Source organism: Setaria viridis, chromosome 1 (genome assembly GCF_005286985.2).
Source record: "Setaria viridis chromosome 1, Setaria_viridis_v4.0, whole genome shotgun sequence".
Taxonomy (NCBI): domain Eukaryota; kingdom Viridiplantae; phylum Streptophyta; class Magnoliopsida; order Poales; family Poaceae; genus Setaria; species Setaria viridis.
In genome coordinates, this window is record NC_048263.2 from 24,228,385 (window position 1) to 24,250,980 (window position 22,596).

At 44.3% G+C, this 22,596-nt stretch overlaps 2 protein-coding genes and 1 long non-coding RNA gene across 3 annotated transcripts; 1 reads left to right on the top strand and 2 right to left on the bottom strand.

The window, feature by feature from the left end:
* Window positions 1-2,016: 2,016 nt before the first annotated feature.
* LOC117845334 (uncharacterized) lies at window positions 2,017-4,733 on the bottom strand. Its single transcript, XR_004638053.2, has 4 exons — window positions 3,292-4,733; window positions 3,101-3,160; window positions 2,508-2,600; window positions 2,017-2,276 (listed from the first exon to the last, which is right to left on the bottom strand). It is a non-coding gene; the product is annotated as an uncharacterized lncRNA (long non-coding RNA).
* A 4,618-nt stretch (window positions 4,734-9,351) lies between these two features.
* On the top strand, window positions 9,352-15,220 carry LOC117852682 (uncharacterized). Its single transcript, XM_034734883.2, has 6 exons — window positions 9,352-9,507; window positions 9,598-9,803; window positions 11,406-11,516; window positions 11,596-13,754; window positions 14,598-14,670; window positions 14,755-15,220. The coding sequence occupies exons 1-6, from the start codon at window positions 9,381-9,383 to the stop codon at window positions 14,902-14,904; spliced, it is 2,826 nt and encodes a 941-aa protein (XP_034590774.1). The 5' UTR covers window positions 9,352-9,380; the 3' UTR covers window positions 14,905-15,220.
* A 1,560-nt stretch (window positions 15,221-16,780) lies between these two features.
* LOC117846191 (berberine bridge enzyme-like Cyn d 4) lies at window positions 16,781-18,626 on the bottom strand. Its single transcript, XM_034727314.2, has one exon. It carries the CDS (start codon window positions 18,588-18,590, stop codon window positions 16,980-16,982), a length of 1,611 nt encoding a protein of 536 aa, XP_034583205.1. The 5' UTR covers window positions 18,591-18,626; the 3' UTR covers window positions 16,781-16,979.
* Window positions 18,627-22,596: the final 3,970 nt, after the last annotated feature.

Genomic DNA, 22,596 nt, shown 5'->3' on the forward strand with positions numbered 1-22,596 from the left:
GGGATAAATTAACTCTTGGTACAACCTCGTAGCCAGAATAGCCTTACAACAGCTTTCACATGGGAGGGATAGTTTTACCTGGGACCTACATCGACACGGATTATATCAGTATTTGATGAATCAGTGTACCCCTTCATTAATAAATTTATTTGGAATCTTAAAATTTCTCTAAAAATAAAAAATTTTCCTTTGACATCTTCAGCGGGGTGTAATTTTAACAAAGGATAATTTAGCTAGGAGAAATTGGGTTGGAAGTCAAAAGTGTTATTTCTGTAATTGTAATGAAACAATTTAACATATTTTTTTTACTGACAACATGCTAAGACCATATGAAGAGTTGTTTAAGTAGCTACTGGGCTAACCCCACCTAGATCAATAACATATATGCTTAGAAATTGGTTAACGGGCATATGAAAGAAGGATAAAAAATTAATCTTAATTTGTTGGGGTTGCAGCCGTTATGTGGGCTATTTTGTGTACACGTAACGACTTGATTTTTTAGAAAAAAAACATTTTAGTTCTTTTATGTAGGCTATTTCAGAGGAGCATATTGACTGTGGTTTTGGTCCTTACTACAGCGTGAGGACACAAGGGAGATCGTACGTTCGGCGAGCAAAGCACCGGAGGTTGTCGCTTTTCACCAATAATGGATGGAGAAGCAATAATAAACTCTACTTTTGATTTTTACTATTATGTGTGTACTCGTTTCCCTATTTTATTATCAGCTTTGGTGCTGAGAATGATTTAAAAACTTTGATGTGTGCGGTTGCAGAAGCCGGCAACAATTTTATTTTTTTCAAAAAAAAATGAGTCATGTGGATACCGAGCTCCTGTGATGCCTTAGCTTACATGTTGACTAACATAAGTATGTAGCTCGGTTTCACCTATATTGAATATAATGTTGTTGATTAAGTCACTGATGAATGACTTGATCTTAGATACTTGGTGCAAACCCGCAGCGGCCATAAAACTGATGTTGGAGTACTTAATAAATAGATAAAAACGTATTACTTTAATTTGGCCATGTATGATAGCATTGTGGCTATAACTGAATTTGTATATTTTAATGGGTCATCATCATCAATATTTAACTTACTGCATAATTTCATAACCGATAGGAAGTGTTCAAATGGTAGACCCCTCTTTTTAAACTCCGTCACATTGAGCTGTGCAACCACCTTGCCAAATTAATGGTAATGGTAGATTTGTTGCCTGGGCAAACGTTTTGATCAAAAGGAGCACTTTAGCTAGGTGTCTGCATGGGTCCATGTGATAGAGTTTGAGATGATGGGTCTGCCACGTGGGCACTTTCTGTTGGTTATGGAACCAGATAGTAAGTTAAAAGAGTTATGGTGGTTATAACATGCACATAGCAGAGTTCCTAAATAAAAAAAATATCTAGAGTTGCATGGACTTGGAACCATATATATATATATATATAATGCATGGTTGTTGTGGTACCCTCAACCTTGAGTGCCCATGCATGGTGCACAGGCACTACCACTATGTAAGAAACCATCATTAGTGACGGTTAAAATCCATATTAGTGATGGACATTTCTCGCGTCACTAAAATATCGTCACTAATGTGATTAGTGACAAAAATAAAAACGTCACTAATAAATTTTCACTAGTGATGGGTCTTTTAGACCAGCGTCATTAATATGTAATCAATAGTGACGTGTTTTATAAATATTCGCGTCACTATGTAAATAGCAGTGACACCCGTTTTTTATAAACCGCGTCACCAATGTGACCTACCCGTGATGACTTTTTGACAACTCACATCTGTATCAATAGTGACGTCTTTTATTAACACTCACATCACCAGTGTGATCTAACAGTGACAATTTTTTTCCCCAAAACCCATCACCACTCACCGATGACAGGTGACGCGTTTTTCCAAAACCCGTCACTAGTGACTCTTATCGGTGACGCATTGTGGCAAAACACGTCACCAATAAGGATTAGCGGTGACATGTTTTTATTAAGAGCTGTCACTAATTTCTCATGACCATTTAAAGAAAACACATTTCTGAATTGGTATTAAACATTGCTGCAGCAATTTCATCATTACAATTGTAGAAGATGCATACATGGTATCATCCAAAAATTACAGTGGTTCCACCCAATAAATATATCAAGTTGAAGATGGCAACTGAAAATGAAAGTACATCAAGGTATATAATCGTCCAAACTACTAACTGCCCTAGATGTCCAAGGCTGCTGAAAGTGGCCACTACCTGGTGACCAAGGTGCTGCTCTTGTGCTGCTTACCTGCATGAAATTTAGATAAGCACAGGCTGCAGTTACACTAAATCGATTGATAGAACTTGAAGAATTTAGACCCAAGTAGAACATGAATATGGTAGCAAGCATTGAAAGAAAAGACTGAAACATTAAACATCGAGAGCCCATGGTCTTGTTCAGAAACTACAGTCTAATACAGTTATGAAATCTATCATATGCCTGTACCAAGAACTATGATTGTAATAATACAACATTTACCTCATGTAATTATGCCACAGTCTTAATACAGGCCTGTTTAGCTCTACCATGTTGCAGCAGTCGTAAGCTGGGTATGCATATACAAGAACAAGTCTGCAAGATAGAAAAACATAGATCAAACAGCTCCAACCAAGAACATTGCGTCATTGCAATGAACGGGGAAAATTAGTATATACTAGCGAAGCAATGCATTTAACAAAAAAAAAACATCGAACAGGTCGCAGGGATTCCACCAGCACAAACAACCACAAGTAAATCCAAATCTGTAGGTGCATGACCCAAGGAATTGTAATCCAAATCTGATTTGATGCCAAGTGCACAAGGACATAGCCATATATGGCACTATACCAGTGATTTCGATCACAGCAGCAATCACAATTGCATTCATAGCATCATACAACAGTTAGGCAGGCAGTGAGGTGCAGGATATTGCAAAAGGAAGAATAAATGTAGTTACACTTATTCTTACATACTGTTATAGAACCGGAGAATAAATGTAGTTAATTTGCAATTCTGCATGGTTATAACAGTGCGCATATATAACATGGCTCATTACATGTATATAACTTCTACTGAGATCAATAAGCACTTACTAGTGGAGACATGGAGATGACATAATAGTTCCTGATCAGCAGACAAAGAAAGACCATTTTCTGGAAAAAGAAACAACTTACATTCAGATATCAGAATACACATTTAATTAAATAGAGTTAGTTAGCACAAAGTTAAAGATGTGAGTGTAGATTAAAATAACATTCATCTCAGCTCATTAGGTCCCATTCACCTTTTCCATGAGCTTTTCCAGATCAATACTGCACATCAAGTTAATTTTTCTTCAGAATAACAAACATGCCTGCAAGGGCAAAAGACCATAAAGCTGGTTTAGAAGTTCAAGTAATGGTAAGTTGTACTTCACTACCATTGTTGCCAGTAGAAGAAAGCTACGCAAATGGAATGTACTCAACTATATTAGTACATCCTTGCCATCCAGCAATCATACGCAATTAAGTAGTTATCCATAAAAGCAGAAATAAAACCAATAGGAAATAGATTGAGCATCATGCCTGTTCAAACACCAAGACCTTGTACAATTCAACACTGGATTTTCAGGTTTAACAATTTTATTAGCATCATATGCATGGTCCTTACCTGATCAAGTGACCATCATTTAATTAGAAAATTTATACAGTACACATTGTTTGGCAAGTAATAGTAAGTTTTTGCGCAGAGACATACACAAGAAAGATTTTGCCCAGAAAATATACTATCCAGGCAGCACATAGTACAGAAATATTAACTAGAAGGGTAGTACATGCAAGAGTAAAGCACAGGCAGGTTTGTAATCCTAGTCACGAGTCATAGCAACCAGTACTGAGAACTCCGATCATATTTTCAACACAAAGATGCATGGCAAAGTACACTTAATTTTATATGCAATCACTATTTTCAGTAAACCGCCCCTAACTGAAAACCCCAAGAACAGGGCAGCAACAATTTTATAGTGCAGTAAAAGCAGATGAGTGGGGGGGGGGGGGGGGGGGGGGGGGGGGGGGGGGGGCATTGAGTTTGGAACACTTATCTGCGAGATTGGGACCGGCAATCCAATGTGCCCAAGTGCAAAGCACCAGCAGGTATACCTAAGAAATCATAAGCATAAGTCTTATTATTATTTTTACTTTGTGGAACAAAAAGTAGGTTGATTCAGTACTAAACTTATTATTATTTTTTTACATTCTGGACCAAAGAGCAGGTTGATTCAGTACTAAACTTATATTATTTTTTTTACATTCTGGACCAAAGAGCAGGTTGATTCAGTACTGAATAAGAACTAGAAATCCAAAGTGCCAGGCACCAGATCATGAAGCGCGGAAGACCACAAGCTCGGAGCCACCAAAATTTTCTACAAGTAAAACCAGTACCGCAGGGATCCAAACCACGCAACCACCTGGAGGCTAAATCCAACGCAGCTACCTATCAGCTTAGGATCCGCAACATGCTTGGCACACAACATCAGTGCCTAATCCCCTCACCCACCACAACCCTATATACGAACCTGACATGGCCGGTGGGTGCGGGGCTAGGAGGAGATAGCAGAAACGAGGGGGAGGAGCACGAGGCAGGAGATCTCCACTGATAGCAGAGCGTGAGGGGACCGCCGCCGGCAGCATCACGCAGAAGAAGAGGAACTTGTTGCCGCCGTGAACATGCCCGCGCCGCCGCTATCTAGATCTTAGGGGGGGGGGGGGGGGGGGGGGCGGGAGGAGGACCCGTCCCACCGTCCGGCGGCGCCCGGGAGGAAGCGTAGCTAGGGGCGCACGGAGAAGTCGGAGGCGGCGACACGCGTGGAGGTGGCGGCGGATCGGCGAGGAGAGGGAGGGAGCGAGGGGTGTTGGCCGTGTGGGCAGCGCGCCAGCGCCCAACCCTAAGCCTGTATGCGCGAGCCGCGAGGTGCGTTTTGGGCTGGCTGTCGCTGCGCCAAGCCCTGGTTGCTGGATGATTACGCAGAAGGCAAGAAATCACAGGATTGCCTATCACCTTTAGTTCAACAAAGGTGACGCGGGTGAACGAACCGCGTCACTGATAAGAAACTATATCAGTGACGTCACTGATTACTAGTCACATGTTATTAGTGATGTGTCTCAATAAAATCCGTCACTATTATGTCAATGCACTTGCTGAGGAAAGACATTAGTGACGTGTCTCAACCATCCACGTCACTAATGTCATAATTAGGGGAGGTCACTTTTAAACCAAAACTGAAAAAAATACCGAACCGAAATGTTGGTTTTTTCGGTTTTCGATTTCGGTGTCGGTGTCGGTTCCCATTTTTGCAGACTTCGGTGTTTGGCTTCGACTTTATTTTTCAGCACACTAAACAACCGAAGAACCGAACTCCGTCTGGCAAAACCAACGAGGACCCTCCTGAAATGTACATGTAGCCACGTACAGCCGAAACAGAAGTGCTTTGCACCCCTTTGGATCAGCGGAGCAACGTGCATAGCCTAGCAACGTGCACAAAGCCCACTAATTAGCTATGCCGAAACTGCAACCTTATCCTTTCAAGTGCTAGTGCTCATATTGTTCCTCGGTGGGCGCATGTGTGGTTGGCAGCGGCGGCTGCAGCAGCAGCATGCGCATGAGGCTCGGTCTCGTCCAGCCGGCATGGCGTGTGTCGATGCCGCATCACTGTCAAGGCGCACGAGGTGCTAGCGTGGCATAGCAGCAGCGAGCTGCAACTGCAAGCCACGAGGCTGCGGCGGCGCGGGCGAGCGGCCAGGTGTGGGGTGGCGGCGGTGATGCAGGCGAGCGACACCCTCATCGACGACGACCATAAGTGGCAAGTTAGCGATGGTGCAGCCAATCTATGTGGTACTTGTTTCTATGCTTGAACACCTGAATTCGATGAACTTTGGTGAAGTTCGGCGCACACCAAAAACCGAACCGAGAATACCAACACCGAAGTCATCGGTTTTTTATTTTTACATCTACCGATCGGTTCTTCATTTGGGAACACCGATTTTTTTCATCACCGAAAACACCGAACCGAAATGTCGGTTTAAACTGAATACCCACCCCTAGTCATATTAGTGAAGCGTTTTCATTTCGCATCACTTATGTTGATTTGTTACGTAGTGCGTACTGTTTTCAATATCCTTGCCATGTCTTTGATACCAGCCAACACAGAAAGGACTCCTATCCTATTTATATGAGACGGGATGATGGATAGAAAATGACTGGAGAGAAAAATTGGATAACTGTTAACTGATGGGTGTTGCATTACAACTTAGTGCTCCTTATGATATGCAACTGCCATATTAATGTCGAGGTCTACTATGGTATCAAGTCTGTATAAGTAGTTGTGAGTGTACTTCATGGTTGATCGTTCAAATAATAGAAGGTAGGCAATCGACGAGATTAGACAGTACCAAGATGCAGAGATTTATGACTGACAATAAGGCAGTCTATATATATGTTGTATTGTTTCCCATTTTGTTCTATGTCTCAACTTATGTTGCCAATGCAGGTGCATCTTCCTGGTAGGCACATGGTAGCATAATAATCCACAAACAACATGAACAATGTTGTGTGGTGGGAAAATCCATTGAGGTTCATGCATACAGAGCATTTCAGGATGATCAAGACTAACTATGATGAACTCAAATTTATATACAGAGGGTTCTTCACTTGGAATAAGTCTAAAATGCAGTGTTCCAAATAGCGGGCTATAGTGGAGCTATAGCAGCACTATAGCGGTTTTTGCTACCTATCGCTACTAAATAGTGGGCTATAGCGGTTGAACAGAGCTCTCTGTGAAATGTTGTAGCCCACTATTTAGAACATTGCTAAAATGTTATGGAGCCTAGAGAACAACGAATTGCTCCTGAACCATGTGAGGGGTGCAAATTGCTATGAAAATGTAGCGTGGTATTAAATATCCAACCTTTAGAGAAGCTTATGAGTTAATGGGCTTTGTAGAGACTGGCAAGACATCAGATGATTCACTAATTGATGAGTCTGCAACATTTGGGTTGCCTTGTGCTCTCATGAGGTTTTTTTCAACAATCATAGACTTTCTTAGTGCGCCAATATACAAGAATTTTGAATCAATGGCTTAGCACTACGATTGTTCCGATCGGAGCTCTAAACACGAGATGAGCAAATGGTGCTTAGAGGTATTTCGCACCATGTTATTTATATGGGTAGAGATACTAGAAACTGAGTGGAGGAATCGTGTGATGTAGTTGGTTCTATTATAGTTATATTGTAGTCTTTTTGTTACTTTACATTTTGTCCATATATATATATATATTTTGCTGATGTCAATTAATTAAATTTATTTTGCAATTAATAGATAATTATTAAAGAGACTATTATGGAGAGCTTATTAAGAAACAAAATATTGATTATGGAGCAAGGTGCTAGTTCAAATACTAAATAGCATTCGTAGTACCCTCAATAGCAGTGCTACAAGGTAGCAGACCTAAGATAGCATGTTTAGACTTAGCGGTCGCTATTGTTTGCTATTGCCTGCTATTGCGGCTGCTATTAGTCATATTAGGCTGTTATTCGGTACATTTATGATTCAAGTGACATATGAATATGAATCAAATGGTAATAATAGTGTTTAAAATGATTATTTAGGTAATGATGAAGGATTATGGGATGAAAAATGATTTTATTTATTTATTTATATGAGAATTTAGTGTTAATATATATATATATACATACACCTTAATTATATCTATTTATTTGTGATTCTTATTATAAAATGTAATGGTTAACTTAGAATTTTAACTTTTTTTAAAGTAAACTTGATGTTAATATTTATGCTCTAAAATTGTGACTATTTTTAAAATTCAACTATTTGAACTTAGCGTCCACTATAGCACCCGCTATCTGGGATCCACTACACTGACCCTAATCCGCTACCATACCGCTAAATGCTATTTAGTACCTCCTAGTTTCGATGAAATATTGGATCATGTGATGAATAAGAGAGGCCATGTGTTGTTTTTTGATGAACAGAGAGGCACGGTAAGACGTATTTTATTATAGCTTTGCTTACCAAGCTTCTCACAGTGGACCGGTTAGGGCATTGAATTTAGGAGTTTCAGCCTGAATTCGGAGCATGGCACCTTTCTTAGAATAAAGCCGGGGGAGTCTACCCCTGTGGTTAGTTTTTTTTATATAGCTTTGCTTGCTATGAACCTTACTATCATTAATTGATATCACAACATCTGCTATTACAGCGATATGATGCCTGATGGTTGCATTGCACATTATTAGTTCAAGATTCCAATCAAACTAGGGATAATATCATGTGTAGCTGAATTGCTTGGCGCACAGCTTTGGTGATATAGGAAGAAGTTGCCATGATTAGAAGATAGGCAGTTGAGGCAGTCGATAGAAAATTACAGTATATTAGGGATCTACACAGCCTTTTGTATGTAAGGTTACGTTGTTCGAAGGTGACTTCAGACATGCACCTAATAGAAAATTGCAGGATCTACACAGCCTTTTTATATAGATCACTTACGCTGCTTTACTGAGGTCATCATATATATGGGACAATGTATGCAGGATTCGGTTTACTTAAAACATGTGAGCTCATTCTGACTCTTAGTTTGTAGAGTACCTGCTAAGAACGGGCAATGGCATCAAACATACGTCTGGTGATGATTATATCCATCTGCCCAATGACATCCTGATTGAATCCCCTCCAGAAGATGATTATGTTGAAATGCTCATCGGTGTGTATTGAATTTCAAGGGAATTGTGCCTCTACAGCCTACATGCGTGAATGTGCAATCCTTTCCACGACGAATGAGCATGTCTATGCGGTGTATGTAACGATGTTTGACAGGTTCCTTGGAAAGGAAAAGGTATCTACAGTTTCAATTTGGTTGATGATAACTTGCACATAATTACTCCTTTGATTTATTTAATTATGTCAAATGGGTTGTCTCCACATGAGTTTTACCTGGCCTTTGCAATTTACTCACTAAACATGTAATATATTTTTTTTGTATCTAATTACATTTAATAATTTTGATTTTCCCACAATTGTGTTCTCTATAAGAATAACAGCCCATATAAAACACCTATAATAATGCCAAATCATAATAAACATACTATTTGTTGGTATTACGACTTACGAGTAATAATACACAGCAGTATATACTCTAGTGTCTAGAGTCCAAAAACTCAGATTGCCCTTTTAATCGAATTATTAATAAACGTTATGAATTTGGTAACTGCCGTAGATGAATATTGGATTCTTGAAAAGCCTGCTGCTCCAAGATCTGTGCTTGAAGATCGGTCGGTTGTGGGATCTTCTCGACGAAGCGTCTCCATTGCGGCGTTTCGCAGTTCATGCCCCCTCAAACTCCACCGGCGCTCGCGATGCCGGCCCCCTCCGCCGCCGCCGAACGGCTCGCGGCCCACTGGGTCGCCGACGCCCTCGCCGCGGACGAGACCATCGACTTCTCCGTAATAAAGGGTAAGCCGCACCCCCTAATCGCTCTGTTCGTGCCCTCGGTTCTCCTTCACTCCTTCATTCTCTCACCTAGGGTTCCTGGTGCTCCACCAGCGCTGGTGGGAGTCTCGTCGGATTACCTCGTCGGCGCCCCGGATGCTACGCGGGAGCGGGTGGCGCTCCGGTCCCTTCAGGAGCTCGCCACCTTCGCCGTCGCCGACGAGGGTGGTGCTGCGGCGGCGGCGGAGGCGCCGTCGGGGATGCTGAGGGTTGACGCCGCCCGCTCTAGCGAGGATTTGCTGGTTGAGCTCACTGGGAAGGTATTTACCAACCATCTGCATTCTCGTTGCGGGTCGTTCTGACTTCTGATTTACCTATACCCCTGTTGTCAAATAATATCAGTATTTTTGTTTAGCGAAGAGCATGCATTTCTGTTCATGTGGATTAGTTGACACCATCGTTCTGGAAATTAGTTACCCCTCATTTTGGAGATGAGGAGGCTTGATAATTATTTGTAGCCCCTTGCTTTCTTATTCGGTTGAAATTATCCTAGTTTGCTTGTCACTGGTAGAATCATAGTGAGAGAGCAGTTGGGGGGGGGGGGGGTCGATCACTTGGAATAAATTTATAGTGCTGGAGTTCAAATTTCAAACACTGACTATATGTGCAATTTCAGCTAAACTGATTCAAACACTCTTTTGAGTAAATAAATGAATCTATAGTTTTTAGTAATGATTGAAGAGTGATCTTATGGTGTGTAATCATTTTCATTTGTTCGTCATTGTGGTGCGACTTAGATTATATTGTTATTTGAATTGCGGAGCATACTTTTATCTAACAACTCGAATTCAATCTAACAAATAATGCAAAAGATAGCTTTCACTACTCACTAGGCCTTTTTGATCTTCCAATAACCATAGAGCAGCTGTTGCATTTAATAATTGGTGATGATTGACTGAGTTTGCAGTACAAAAATAGATTCCAGGAGTGGCTTTCTGTTGTTTTTATTTTCTGCATTTCTCATGTTATTGCATTGTACTAGCTATTATGCAATTTTTCCCTGCGGTCAATTGCGGTGCAACTCCCAAGAGGAAAATATTGCATATTGTTGTGTATATATATATATTTATTTAGCAAATTATCCAATTGTTACTGTGAAGTAGGAATGCTAAATCTCAAACAGATGACTCACACTTGGCATGTAAGAAATATATTTAGTAAAAGGAAATAATCTTTTGAGTTATTGAGCTCTATGTTGAGAAATTTGGTTCAAATTACCTCTACACTAAGTACATAAGTGGTCAAATATGCCAATGTGCTCCTGTCAAGACCATAGTTATTGAAACCGAACTGTGCTGGCAGTTTGACTGGTAAAACCAGGAGCCAGAGCAAGCTCGCCTGTTAGCGTTAATTGTTAACGGATGACCGGTGTCCTCAAGGAACCAGAATTGGGCCACGTTTTGTGAGAAATCACCTGGTTCCTGGAGGGGACGAGTTGTGCCGCCTGCTAACTCTTGGGCCTCGTAGGGAAAGTGAGAGATAAAATATAGATAAAAGAGCTGGGATTGAGAAAATAGGCGAGGAGGTTAATTGAACCCTAGTCTTGGGGTTGGGAGGCAGTTACACTTAACTACCAACATTTGTTGTCGTGATAACGTCTGTCATTTACGAAAACAAGTATGTTTTGAACTGGCGTTCTATGGTCAGATGGATATCTAATCCAGAAATTTTATAAGTATGCACCTAGTGCTTATTGGTGCTTCTCCATGATTAATTGTAGCTTGGCTTATTAGTTGTTAAAATGATCTTTGTGTATTTTCAGTTTTGTTTGTTTCCTTCTAAAATAAGACACGTTGCGATTTGGTTATCACCAATTTATTCCCAGATTCAGATTTTATGTTACATGAGTGTAAAATTTGCAGGTTGGGAGCTCAATAAGTTTTGATAAGGACAAAATTCTGCCTTTTAGACAAGATATTCAGAACTTTATTTGTATCAAGAAACCTACACTACCAGAAACTTCTTTGGAGCTGGTAAGTTACAAAGCTATTTTCAAAATGGAAACTAGAAGTTCTCCTCAAAATATTAACCAGCTGCCTGTTTTATTTGCAGCTCCGAGAAGTTGATCCAGAGATCCAATCTGTGGCTGCACCATCCTTGGTGGATCAGAATAGCATCAAGAAACATGACAACAATCAGTCCATGTGCAATGTCAACCATCTCCACTCAAATGTAGAGAAGCCTAGACCCCCTCCAGTCAGTGCTGAGCTTCAGCCTGAAAATTTAACAAATGTAGTCAACGAAAATGAAATAGGTAATTTCCAGCAGTCTCCAATTGAACCAACTGTTGCTGTTGACGAACCATGTGCATCAGAAAGCAGGTTCTACAATCAACCACAAGAAGATGCTATAAACACTGCTAGTGGTGGTGCAAGGTCTCCGGAAAAGAATCTTTCTAATGTGGATAGTGACACGTCATCTGATGCTGTGCCTGCGTCAGCAAGCTGGAATGTGACTTTGCAGGGAAACATTGTGGAACCCATATCAAAGAAGGATATGATAGATAAAACTACCATGGTTCAACCACAGCCTTGTAAAGGAAAATCACCAAATCCAAATGATGATGGCACCTGTGATCAATCATTGAAGGATACCAGGCATGAAAGCCAAACAGTGCAGGCTACAATGGCTCCAGCTTTTGTCAGAAGCAATGATGTTTTACCAGCCAACGCATCTGAAGCAAGCCACTTGGTAAACCAGGATCTGGATGGCAATGCCAGCATTCCACCTGTCGAAAAGGATCCCGTTCATGAGGGATTGACCCTGCGAGGTTCTAGTGGTATACCTTCTGTAACCTGCAATGGTGCTATTCAAGAAGATGAATCTGGAACCAACCACCCATCTACAGAGTGCACTATAATGTTTGAAGAGCAGATTGGTGACAAGTGTCAACTGGAAAAGAATCACTCTCTATATGATGATGGCACCATGTTGGAAAAGAATAAGGTCTGTGGTGGGCTGAATGTGCAGACTGCTCCAGAGTCTCGTAGCTGCAATGTAACCTTCCATGATAGAATTTCAGAAGGCAACCCTTTATCCGAGCAAAATATTGAAACAAACACAACTGACATTCAGAAACGTAGTTGCAGTACACCTGTTCCAAACTCTTTACAGGATGGGGACAGAAAAGGAGCTAAAGATTCAAACAAGCAAACTGTTGCGAAAACTGTGGCAGAAACATCACATGCACATACCTCAGATGATAGTTTCAGCGGATTTGCTGCTGCTTGTCTGCTGTCATTGACTGGCAAAATGCCATTCTGTAGTCAGGATCAAGAAGCCAATGATTCCCTTGGGGTCTCCCAAGAACAAGATTTATGCATAAAATGCGGTAAAGATGGTCAGCTGCTGCAATGCAGCAGCTGCTTGTTATCTGCTCATGATAGCTGTTTTGGTTCATCAGTGACATTTGAAGACTCTGGAAAGTTCTATTGCCCGGTGTGCATCTGTACTAAAGCCACTGAAGCATACCAAAAAGCAAAGAAAACTTATATTGAAGCTAGGAAGAAACTAGCTGCTTTCCTTGGCACAGAGCCATTGCTCAAGCAACATGACGAGCAGCAAACTGGAGTGCTTCCAAGAGCTGCCAACGGTGAGGGTCAATTGAATGGATGTGATTCATCAAAAAGGCAAAAAAGCTGCAGCCAAACCAAAGCTGATGACCTTGCTCATCAGGGTGAAGAATCTGATCCGCAGAGGAAGAAACAGAAAATAAATGTTACAAGTGATACTTATAATGAGGTAGCCATTGAAAAGGCATCTTCTGGTAAGAATTCTGGTGTGGCAGCCATGAATAAACAATCTGTGCTCCAGAACAATAGCAATCAACCTCATGATGCAGAGGAAGACCATCATGTGGGAGACGCAGAAGCTCATGAAGATGATGGTAATGGCCATTCATCTCATGAGAGAAGAAATTCATCTCAGAACAGATGCAGTCCTGCTGCAAATCTGGAAGTTGAGGCTGACAAAGAGGATGGCCCTACAAATTCCCACCACTCTGAAGATTCTGATGAAATAGAAGCTTCATCCTCAAATGAGACTGGCAAGCGATCATCGCCCCCTTGGCGTTGTATGAAACATCACAAAGCAAAATCACAAGAAAGGGAGGCAACTGTATCAAGTAATTCTAGAAAAGCATTTGGGCAGCAGGATCAACACATGCCTTCACCGTCAAGGAAAAGAAAATATGCATACCCACCCAAGCGTTAGTAAGTATTTGAATTGAGCTTTATAAGCACTTCTTTCCTACTTTTATGTGCACAGTGCACTTACTGCTTTATTAGTTCTGGTTTGACTTATTAGTGCTATATGTGATTTGTTTAAAATGAAATAAGATTAAGCCTGCTGATTTAGATATGCTAATATGCTATAAATAAACCACCCTAGTTTGCATATGTGGTAGATAAGGCTCTGCCACGGATGTCAGTGTGCTGAAACCTAATGAGTTCCAGTGCTCTTGCTTAAACAGTTTCTAGTATTTGAAATTCTTAGTTTAGCCTTCTTAATTCAATATCATGAATACGAATAACATGCTGCAGATAAGCTGTTAGACTGTTCCGACTTGAATGCGAGTTTACTGATACCATCATAATGATATGATGAAGCCTTTTTTAGTGTTCATAAGTAATTTCACATTCGTGACACCATCAGCATGAAGATTTTTCGCAAATTCACCCTTCATTTTAGTGAAGTACATGAGGAGTTTTTGTGAATTTACCATTCATTAAAATGAAATGTTGTTTAGGCTACTGAAGTTAGGTAGACTTAATTGCATATTGGGGATATAGCCAATGAAAATTTGTTATCACTAAATTAGTAAATTGTGATGAGTGGATACAGTTGCTATTACCCTCTGTACATGTCAATGACCGTTTAAATTTATCCTACACACATGAGAAAGTATTGTACCGTAACCAATTTAGAGTGCCAGTGTTAATTGCCATTATCTTAAATAGCCATTTATTACGAAAACTCAAATATTCGAAATTGCACCATTTTTTTTTTGTTTCTGCCTTTGCAATACCCAATAACCGAGCATATCCATCTGGCAGTTCGAATCCTGCTGCGCCGACTGGAAGGCGCTCCAAACTCTGTTGGACAGAAGAGGAGGAAGCAGCTTTAAGGGTAACCATTCTTTTGTTGTGACTATCCGTTACATCTGCTACTTGCTTGGCTTAAGATATTTACAATATGCACTGTGTTATCCAGGAGGCAATGGAAAAATTCACCCCACGGGACAACGGGGCTATTCCATGGGTTCAGATATTAGAACACGGCAGGAACGTGTTTCACAGGACACGCCTCCCGTGCGACCTGAGGGTCAAATGGAGGAACATGAGGAAGAAAGCAGGCTCCTGACGCTAACAATTTCACGCTACCATCGTACCATGTCAGTCTAACCCTTTCCTCACCTCTGAGCATCCTCATGACCAAGAATGTAAATGAGCATCCTCAGGTTGTTGTCGATGAAATGTGTAGTAGCTTGGAATCATTAGGAAACTATAAGGGCGTTGCTTTATCTGCTGTAAAGACCGTCGAGGTATGTAAAGGAACTGTATTATTTTCTTTCTTTTAGGGCAGAACTGTATTATTTTCTGACAAATAAACATTTCCACTGTACAATTTCACCTGCCAATTTCGGATGAGCACAGTTCGGGACTGAATTTTCCCGGTAGCTGAGTGTGTGTGTGTGTGTCGCTGGTCAGGTGAGAGTTTTGCGTATATCATACCTTCGGGGTCCGTCCGTTGAGTCGCGTACACGCGTCGCTAATTCTTCTCTCCGCCTGCGATTTTGGTGTCGCCCCGCTCACCGCCCGTCGTCCCGCCCCCTACAAATTGCGCTCTTCATCGTCTCCAGTTTTCCTTCCGCTCTAATCGTACTGCCCCTCCGTTTCTGTTTCTCGCAAACGCGGTTGCCAAGATCGCGCCGTCACTGGCAGGCGCCGCCAGGGGCAGAAACACCTGCATCATCTTGGCTCGCCGGCGCTCGTTAATCCGCCAGGAAAGCGAGCCCTATAGAGGGCATCGTGGTACGTGATCTTCGTTGATCGGCACTTTGCTTCAATCCGTTTTCCTAATACTCCTTCCGTTCCAAATTGTAGGTTGTTTTAATTTTTCTAGGTTCATAGATATTATTATGCACCTAGATATAATGTATGTCTAGGTGCATAATAATATCTATGAACTAAAAAAGCTAAAATGATCTACAATTTGGAACAGAGGGAGTAGCATTTTCCTGACCTATATTTTCCTTGGAGCTATTTTTTTTCCTTAGTTGCAGTTTTTAATTGGCCGTCCTCCGTCGTCTTCAGGTAATTTGCTTAGTATTTGCAATGACACAGAAATATTAGCATCCATCTAACTTTGACGGTATCCTCCCAATAATTATTGTCCAATATTTTTTTCCCAAGTCTAAAGGTTGTTCGGCTAAATGTGCAGGTAACACGGCGGAAAGAAATTTTATGGAAGCTCTATTGCAGGATAATACCAAAACTTTAGCTACTGATGAACTGAATTGTGTGGTTTATTTCTTCTCACTGTACATCTCATCTATATAAATTGCAGCACAATACTCAAATCTTTTTAATTTTGACTATCCATAGCAAAATAATCGTAGAGACTAATGACATAGAAATGATGCTAATAGATTATCATGAAACCAACTATTATAATATGTAACAATTTTGTATTTGAAATAAATTATTTTTAGAGATATTATTGGTCAAAATTAAAAATGCTTGACTTAAGAAGAACCTATACGTAGCATGACAAGCTGCAACCTATCTGCATCAGAACACTTTACGTTGACTATACTTCTCGCCTGAGGTGAACTTCCTCATGAGCATATTTGGAAGAGTTAGCAACAAGATGAAGCTTGTGTTCTTCTTCTTTGATGAACGCTTGATAGAATCATCCACAAACTGTACATATCACCCATTGTTGAAAAAAGTTTAACATCCATCAAGACTTTTGCTTATGGAATACTTGTCCCCAAAGACTATCTGGCATGTCTCACGAGATAATTGCTGAAGCATAAAACAAACTCGATCAAAGTTTGAGAAGTACGACTTAGCATATCAAAATAAAATAACGTACATGTTAGAACGCATGAAGTGCCATACTACGTTACAGATTCCATATAGCATGGCCAACTTATTCACGCAAAGAGGTTTCAAATTGGAAGTACTTCTTGTGCCTTGTAGGGCCTGTTTGGAACCGCGGTTGGAAGAAGCACTTCTCAAATAAGCTGTATAAATATAGAAAAAGTGCTTCCCTAAGAAGCGGGTCTCGTCAGCTTCTGCGTTTTAGTATAAATGAGAGCGATGGGGAGAAGCGTGTCCAGGAAAAGCTAAAAAAACGCTCTATTTAGCTGCTAGTTTCAGCTTATTTTGGTCATAAGCAGGATTTAAGCATTCCAAACAGGCCTGCTAGTTTCACTCACTGATCACTACTGGTTGTTGGGCGTCAAGAAGCGGAGGGATGCTCTGCTCGTTCCTGAAGTAGTCGTCCGGGTCAATCTGAGCTTTGGCTATGGCCAGCCTCCGGAAGTTGCCCTTGAAGTACTTCTCCCCCCACACCTTACCTGCCTCGTAGCTGCTCACGTTGCCCACGACGACGTTCTCGCCCAGCCCCAGGTCCCTGTAGTTGAAGTAGGCCTCCCTGGGGTCCTTGCTCACGTGCGGCTCCATGAACGCGTGCAGGTCCCTGATCCACTTCGTCCCCGCCGCGGCCGCCGCGTCGCCGCCGCCCGCCGCCCAGAAGTTCATGTACTGGATGTTGTACAGCACGCCGGCGCGGTGCGGGAACGGCGTGGCGTGCTCGGGCACGCCGCCGATCTCGCCGCCGTAGGGGTCCAGGATCATGAGCCCCGCGCCGGGCCCCGCGAGCCACGCGGCGAAGATCTCCGCCCACACGGCCCGGGCGATAGGCTCCCGGACGTAGTCGGAGGTGGCCTTGCTGGCGGCGGCCAGGGAGGTGGTCCGGTTCAGGATGTCCTCCGCGGCGGCGCCTTCGCCGAGGTAGACGTAGGGCACGGACTCGAGCCACGTCATCTCCCGGCAGTGGGTGCGGTTCACGCCGAGCTCCGGGAACCGGCGGCGCATCACCGGCAGCAGCGCGTCGCATGTGCCGAGGTACAGGGACTGGAACTCGGCGACGCCCCCCTGCACGAGCACCCTGATGAAGAGGTCGTCGGGGAGCGCCGGCCCCACCGTCTGCCACCTGGTGACGACGTCGACGGCGCCCTCGTCGACGGAGACGGGCAGCTTGAACTCGGTGACCGTCGGCGGGACGGGCACGAGCCGCACCTGCCACGACAGCACGATGCCGAAGCTCGCGCCGCCGCCGCCGCGGATCGCCCAGAAGACGTCGCTCCCCATGGCGTCCCTGTCCAGCAGCCTGCCCCCGGCGTCCACGAGCACGGCGTCGAGGACGTGGTCCGCCGCCACGCCGTACTTGCGCAGCAGCATCCCGAAGCCGCCGCCGCTGAGGTGCCCGCCCACGCCGATGGTCGGGCACAGGCCTGCCGGGAACGCGAGCCGGTCGTCGCTGGCCCTCCCGACGGCGTAGTACAGCTCGCCGATCGTCGCGCCGGATTCCACCCACGCGGTGGCGCCGCTCGGGTCGACACGGACGGCGCGGAGGCCGGCGAGGTCCAGCACCGCGAACGCCTCGTCGGGGCGCTCGGAGCGGTAGGAGAGGCCCTCGAGGTCGTGCCCGCCGCTGCGCACGCGGAGGCGCACCCCGTGGCGGCGGCCGCAGCGCACGGCGGCCTGGACGTGGGAGGAGGCGGCGGGCGTGGCGACGCAGAGCGGGCGCGCCGTGCCGGGGCCCATGAACTTGGGGTTCCGGATGGAGGAGGCCAGCGCGCTGGCGAACGAGGGCGAGCCCCGCGGGAACACGAGGTTGCTCGGCATGGCCGCCGACAGGCACTGGAGGAAGCCGTCGCCACCGGCCGAGTAAGCCGACGACGCCGACGGGGCAGGGAGGTAGCAGCAGCACAGGACGCAGAAGATAATTCCGAGCGCTGGCGCTCTGGAGGACATGGCGGCCAGCAAAGCTTCTGACACGCTCACACTCTTACCACGCTGCTTGTGTTGGGCTGTGGCGATATATATATATCCTGCGTGTATAAAATGACCGGGAATGGATGCGCACGCCGGCACGCCGGCACGGAGGCGCAAAAGCTGCGGTCAGCTATTCCGGTGGAGTGGAGTGGAGGCCACCCAAATTGGTCTAGCACGCCAAGGCCAAAAGGTTCCGGCGGGGCGTTTAGTATACTCAGCCAGGCGTTGCGGTTCATATTCTTCCTTCTTTAATCATCAATCAGATTCATATATATAGTTTCCGTGACATGCATGTTCGACACGTAAAAGATATTTTAATCACTAAACTCTTGGCTTATTTGACTACTAATTATGAGAATTATCTCTCATCATTAGTCTTCAAACCTAGCATCTCTGTTCTTTAATATGACAAACGAATTAGTTTAAAAAAGAACCACTATATTTATCCTAAATATTGTATATTAAAAATGGAGATAAGTACATTGTATCCGATTCAACTCGTCTGGTACAATTGGCCGATATATCATGGAGTTTTTTAAATTTTTAGAAATAAGAAAACCATCTTTGTAACCACCCAAAGAACCAATTTGTCACGTCTGGACAGTTAGATCAGCCTGGCTTCCTAATCAGATGAAACTTTGGCCCATGCACTCGACAGCTCATGAACCCTTACTATCGCCCATGGCAATGCTGAGCCTGAAAAACTGCTAAAGAGAAAGAAATTAGGAGCATTACTGCACCATGCCAGAATTATCTCTGTCATTATTAAAAAAAGAATCATCTCTGTCTGTTAGCAAATATGCTAATTCTCGCAGGAAAAGCTTCTCTAATGCCAAATCAAATACAAGAAAAAAATAAAGAAAATAAAATGGGCTCCCACGGTCACCTCGTCACTCTAATATTGACCTATTTGCTCGAGTTGTGTCATGTTGGCGCAACCATGCCATAGCAGCATGCCAATTCAATCCGCTTTACTAGGCCAAACTCGCTGAAAACAGTAATTCATTTTTTTTAAAATCACATCCTTAAATAGAAAATGGCCGTAGAAATTTCCATAAATAAAATAAAAATAGCAGCACACATAGTTCACAACATATTAGTATCGACGAACATATATATTTATATATAGGACGACATATATCAATATAATAACCATCGAAAAATTAGTTTTGTGTTTTCTATCACACTCCAAACAAGCTCCCACATATGGGTATTGCTCATCAGAATCTTCAATTGCATATCTATAATATCTATACAAGGAGAGCGACCAACTCTAAAGCTCACCTCTCAACCATCCACATCACCCCCTACCCGGCCACCTCGCTTTCTACTTCCTCTCGATGCCTTTTCAGTTTTTGATTATTTGTGGTCATATGATAATCTTTTTACCCTACTATTTTTTACTATAATCTAGCTTATATAATTTAGGAGGAAAATGCCCTTAACTGATTCCGTAATTTGCTCCTAATCCGCATCGAAGCAACGTGCAGTGGGAATTCACCTAGTGATGGTCTATCTTGAAGAAATTATCCATTTATCCAGTCACGGCCTATAGAAGTACAACTACCGTAGTTGTGAACATGACATTATTTTCATCGTATCCGATTTCCAAACTGTGTGAAGTATAAACTCCAATTGAGTTGTTGAGACATAAGAGCGGCAATCAACTTGGCGGATTGAACAGACATGAACGCTAGATTAAGATTAGTAAACGCGACCGTGAGACAATATTTCTTTTTTTTAAAAAAAATTCTAAGTGTCAACCTGAATAATTTGTACACAAAGTATTCATGAGCACAAAGTTGTTGTAGAAATCGTTTCACTCCAACCTCGAAAATAAAATTTTCACCGCACCTCCTGCATCGCCCTTTGGCCTTTGCCCCTTTCCCTCCAACTTGTCCCGCCAAATCGTCCACTTCGCGTTCCCGTCGCGCGACAGGCTCGGCGGGATCAGGATGTCGTACAGGCAGGCGACCGCTCTGATGGAGATCGTGCGCTTCTCGACCAACCGATCTGGAGAGGTTCGTTCCTGCAACTTTTACTCACAATTACAATTACTCCGCTTATGATGCCACATCACTGGAAGTCTGGAAGAGATGGATGTATCTGTGCAGAGTTATTAGTGCCTCAAATCTTGATTGTTTGATGAGTAATTGTAGATCGGGAAGCTGTCTCCCGTTTGGGCGAAGTGCCTTGCCCCGCTGGTGAGTTCTTCGACGATCATGGTCCAGGGGAAGATTGTGTTTCCGATGATGGAACTGAGGCTGATGCAGGAAGTCTTGCTGTATGTCAGGTAATGAGCAGAACTGAGTATTCATCATCTGTGCTTGCTGTTTGATTTGCTACTTCAGGGCTCCATTGCGCTGTTATTTTGCCCTGACTGATGCTGAATTTGTTGGGTTTTGCAGCTTCTACATCCACCGCTCATCCAGGTGCCTGATTGCTCCTGAAAACGCGCACTATCCAGACAATCGTCTTCGCGGCCTGTAAAAGTTGCTCCGGAGATTCGGCGTACCTGAAGTCTGAATCCCTGTGCCCAATCCACATCGATGGCCGCTTGTAAGGGCAGGTTTGAGGCATACGTTTTAGGAACTCGCTAGGAATAGATTAGTGCATTGGTGAACCGTGTTGGCTAATTTTGCTCTAATTTTGCCGCACGGCATGGCTGCTAAGCCATTCTTGTATCTATGCCACCCCGCTAAACTCTGATTTCTACTCCTAGCTCTGTTAGGCCAATGGCAACGGTGCCGTCCCATGTAATGTTGAGCGGTATCGTTGACTTCAATATTTTGGCTCGTGCAATGGGTACCAGGACTGTTCGCTGCTGCTGCCAGCGTTTTAGCCTGCTGTAGCAGCTGCAGCAAGGCTGCATGCTGGTAGCTTGCTGGCTGCAGCCAGCCGGAACTAGCACAGCCGAACAGGATTATTTCTAGATAGTGTCTTGTACTGGATGAATTGTTTTGTGCAGCGACGGTGAGGAACTGAGGACTAGAGCTAAGCTCAGAAGGAGATGAGATCGTGATGAAGGTCTGGTACTGGTATAGTAAGGAGGTCGACAGCGACTTGTCAGGCTCGACCAATGCTCAAGGAGGAGCGTGCTGTTGAGGTTTCGAGCAAGTATTGTTGATGTGTTCTCTGTTCTTCGTGGGGGCGAAGTCAGTGAGTTTGTTGGTTGTTGCTGTTTCTCCGTGTAGGCGAAGTAATAGTACACGGGCACACCATAACCAGTCACCTAGCGATCTAAGCATTGTGCTCTTGACTGGCTTTCCAACCATGAGAACAATAATGTGATGATCAGTCCACCGTGGAAAAAAGTTGTGCTCCTACTTGCATTTATTATTTGCTGCTACTCCGTTCTATATATAGATTTCCATTTGGCCCGCGGCTCGTGGGCTGGCCCACGGCACGATATTTTGGCCCGGTACAGGAACGGCCTGGCACGGTGGCCTTGCAGGTCGGGCCGGCCCGGCCTACAGCACGGGCCAGGCTTGGACCGCTGCCTCAGCACGCGGGCTGGCCCGGCACGGCCTGGCCCATTTGGCCCGTGGGCCAGCACGGCCTGTTTAGGCCTAATAGGCCTATTTTGGCCCGGCTAAGAGGCCGGCCCATATGAACTCTCCGGCCCAAATGGCCTGTTCTAGCGGCGCTCCTCTTCTACCAGGTTTCAATCGCCTCCTCCCGAGTCCCGACCCTTCACCTTCGTCTCCCCCACCTCCTCCTGACCCTCCGCCTTCTCCCAGCTCCCGCACGGTCGCGCCCCTTCGCCGCCGCCTCCCGGCCCTCCCGACTCCTGCCGCCTCCCGGCCTTCCCGGCTCCCGCCGCTCCCGCCGCCTCCTGGGCTCCCGGCTGGCCGGCTCCCGCCGCGTCTCGGCCCTCCCCCGCGCGGCCGCACCCTCCGCGGCTCCGCCGCCAGGCCGTGCGGTGATGCGGGCCAGCACGAGCACGGCCAGCCCACTAAGGCCCGCCGGGCCAACGGGCCGGCAC

Coding starts and splice junctions, on each gene's coding strand:
- LOC117852682 (XM_034734883.2), top strand. CDS start 9,381: ATGCCCCCTCAAACTCCACCGGCGCTCGCGATGCCGGCCCCCTCCGCC. Junction 9,804..11,405: donor TGGTTGAGCTCACTGGGAAG/GTATTTACCAAC, acceptor TAAAATTTGCAG/GTTGGGAGCTCAATAAGTTT. Junction 11,517..11,595: donor CAGAAACTTCTTTGGAGCTG/GTAAGTTACAAA, acceptor TTTTATTTGCAG/CTCCGAGAAGTTGATCCAGA.
- LOC117846191 (XM_034727314.2), bottom strand. CDS start 18,590: ATGTCCTCCAGAGCGCCAGCGCTCGGAATTATCTTCTGCGTCCTGTGC.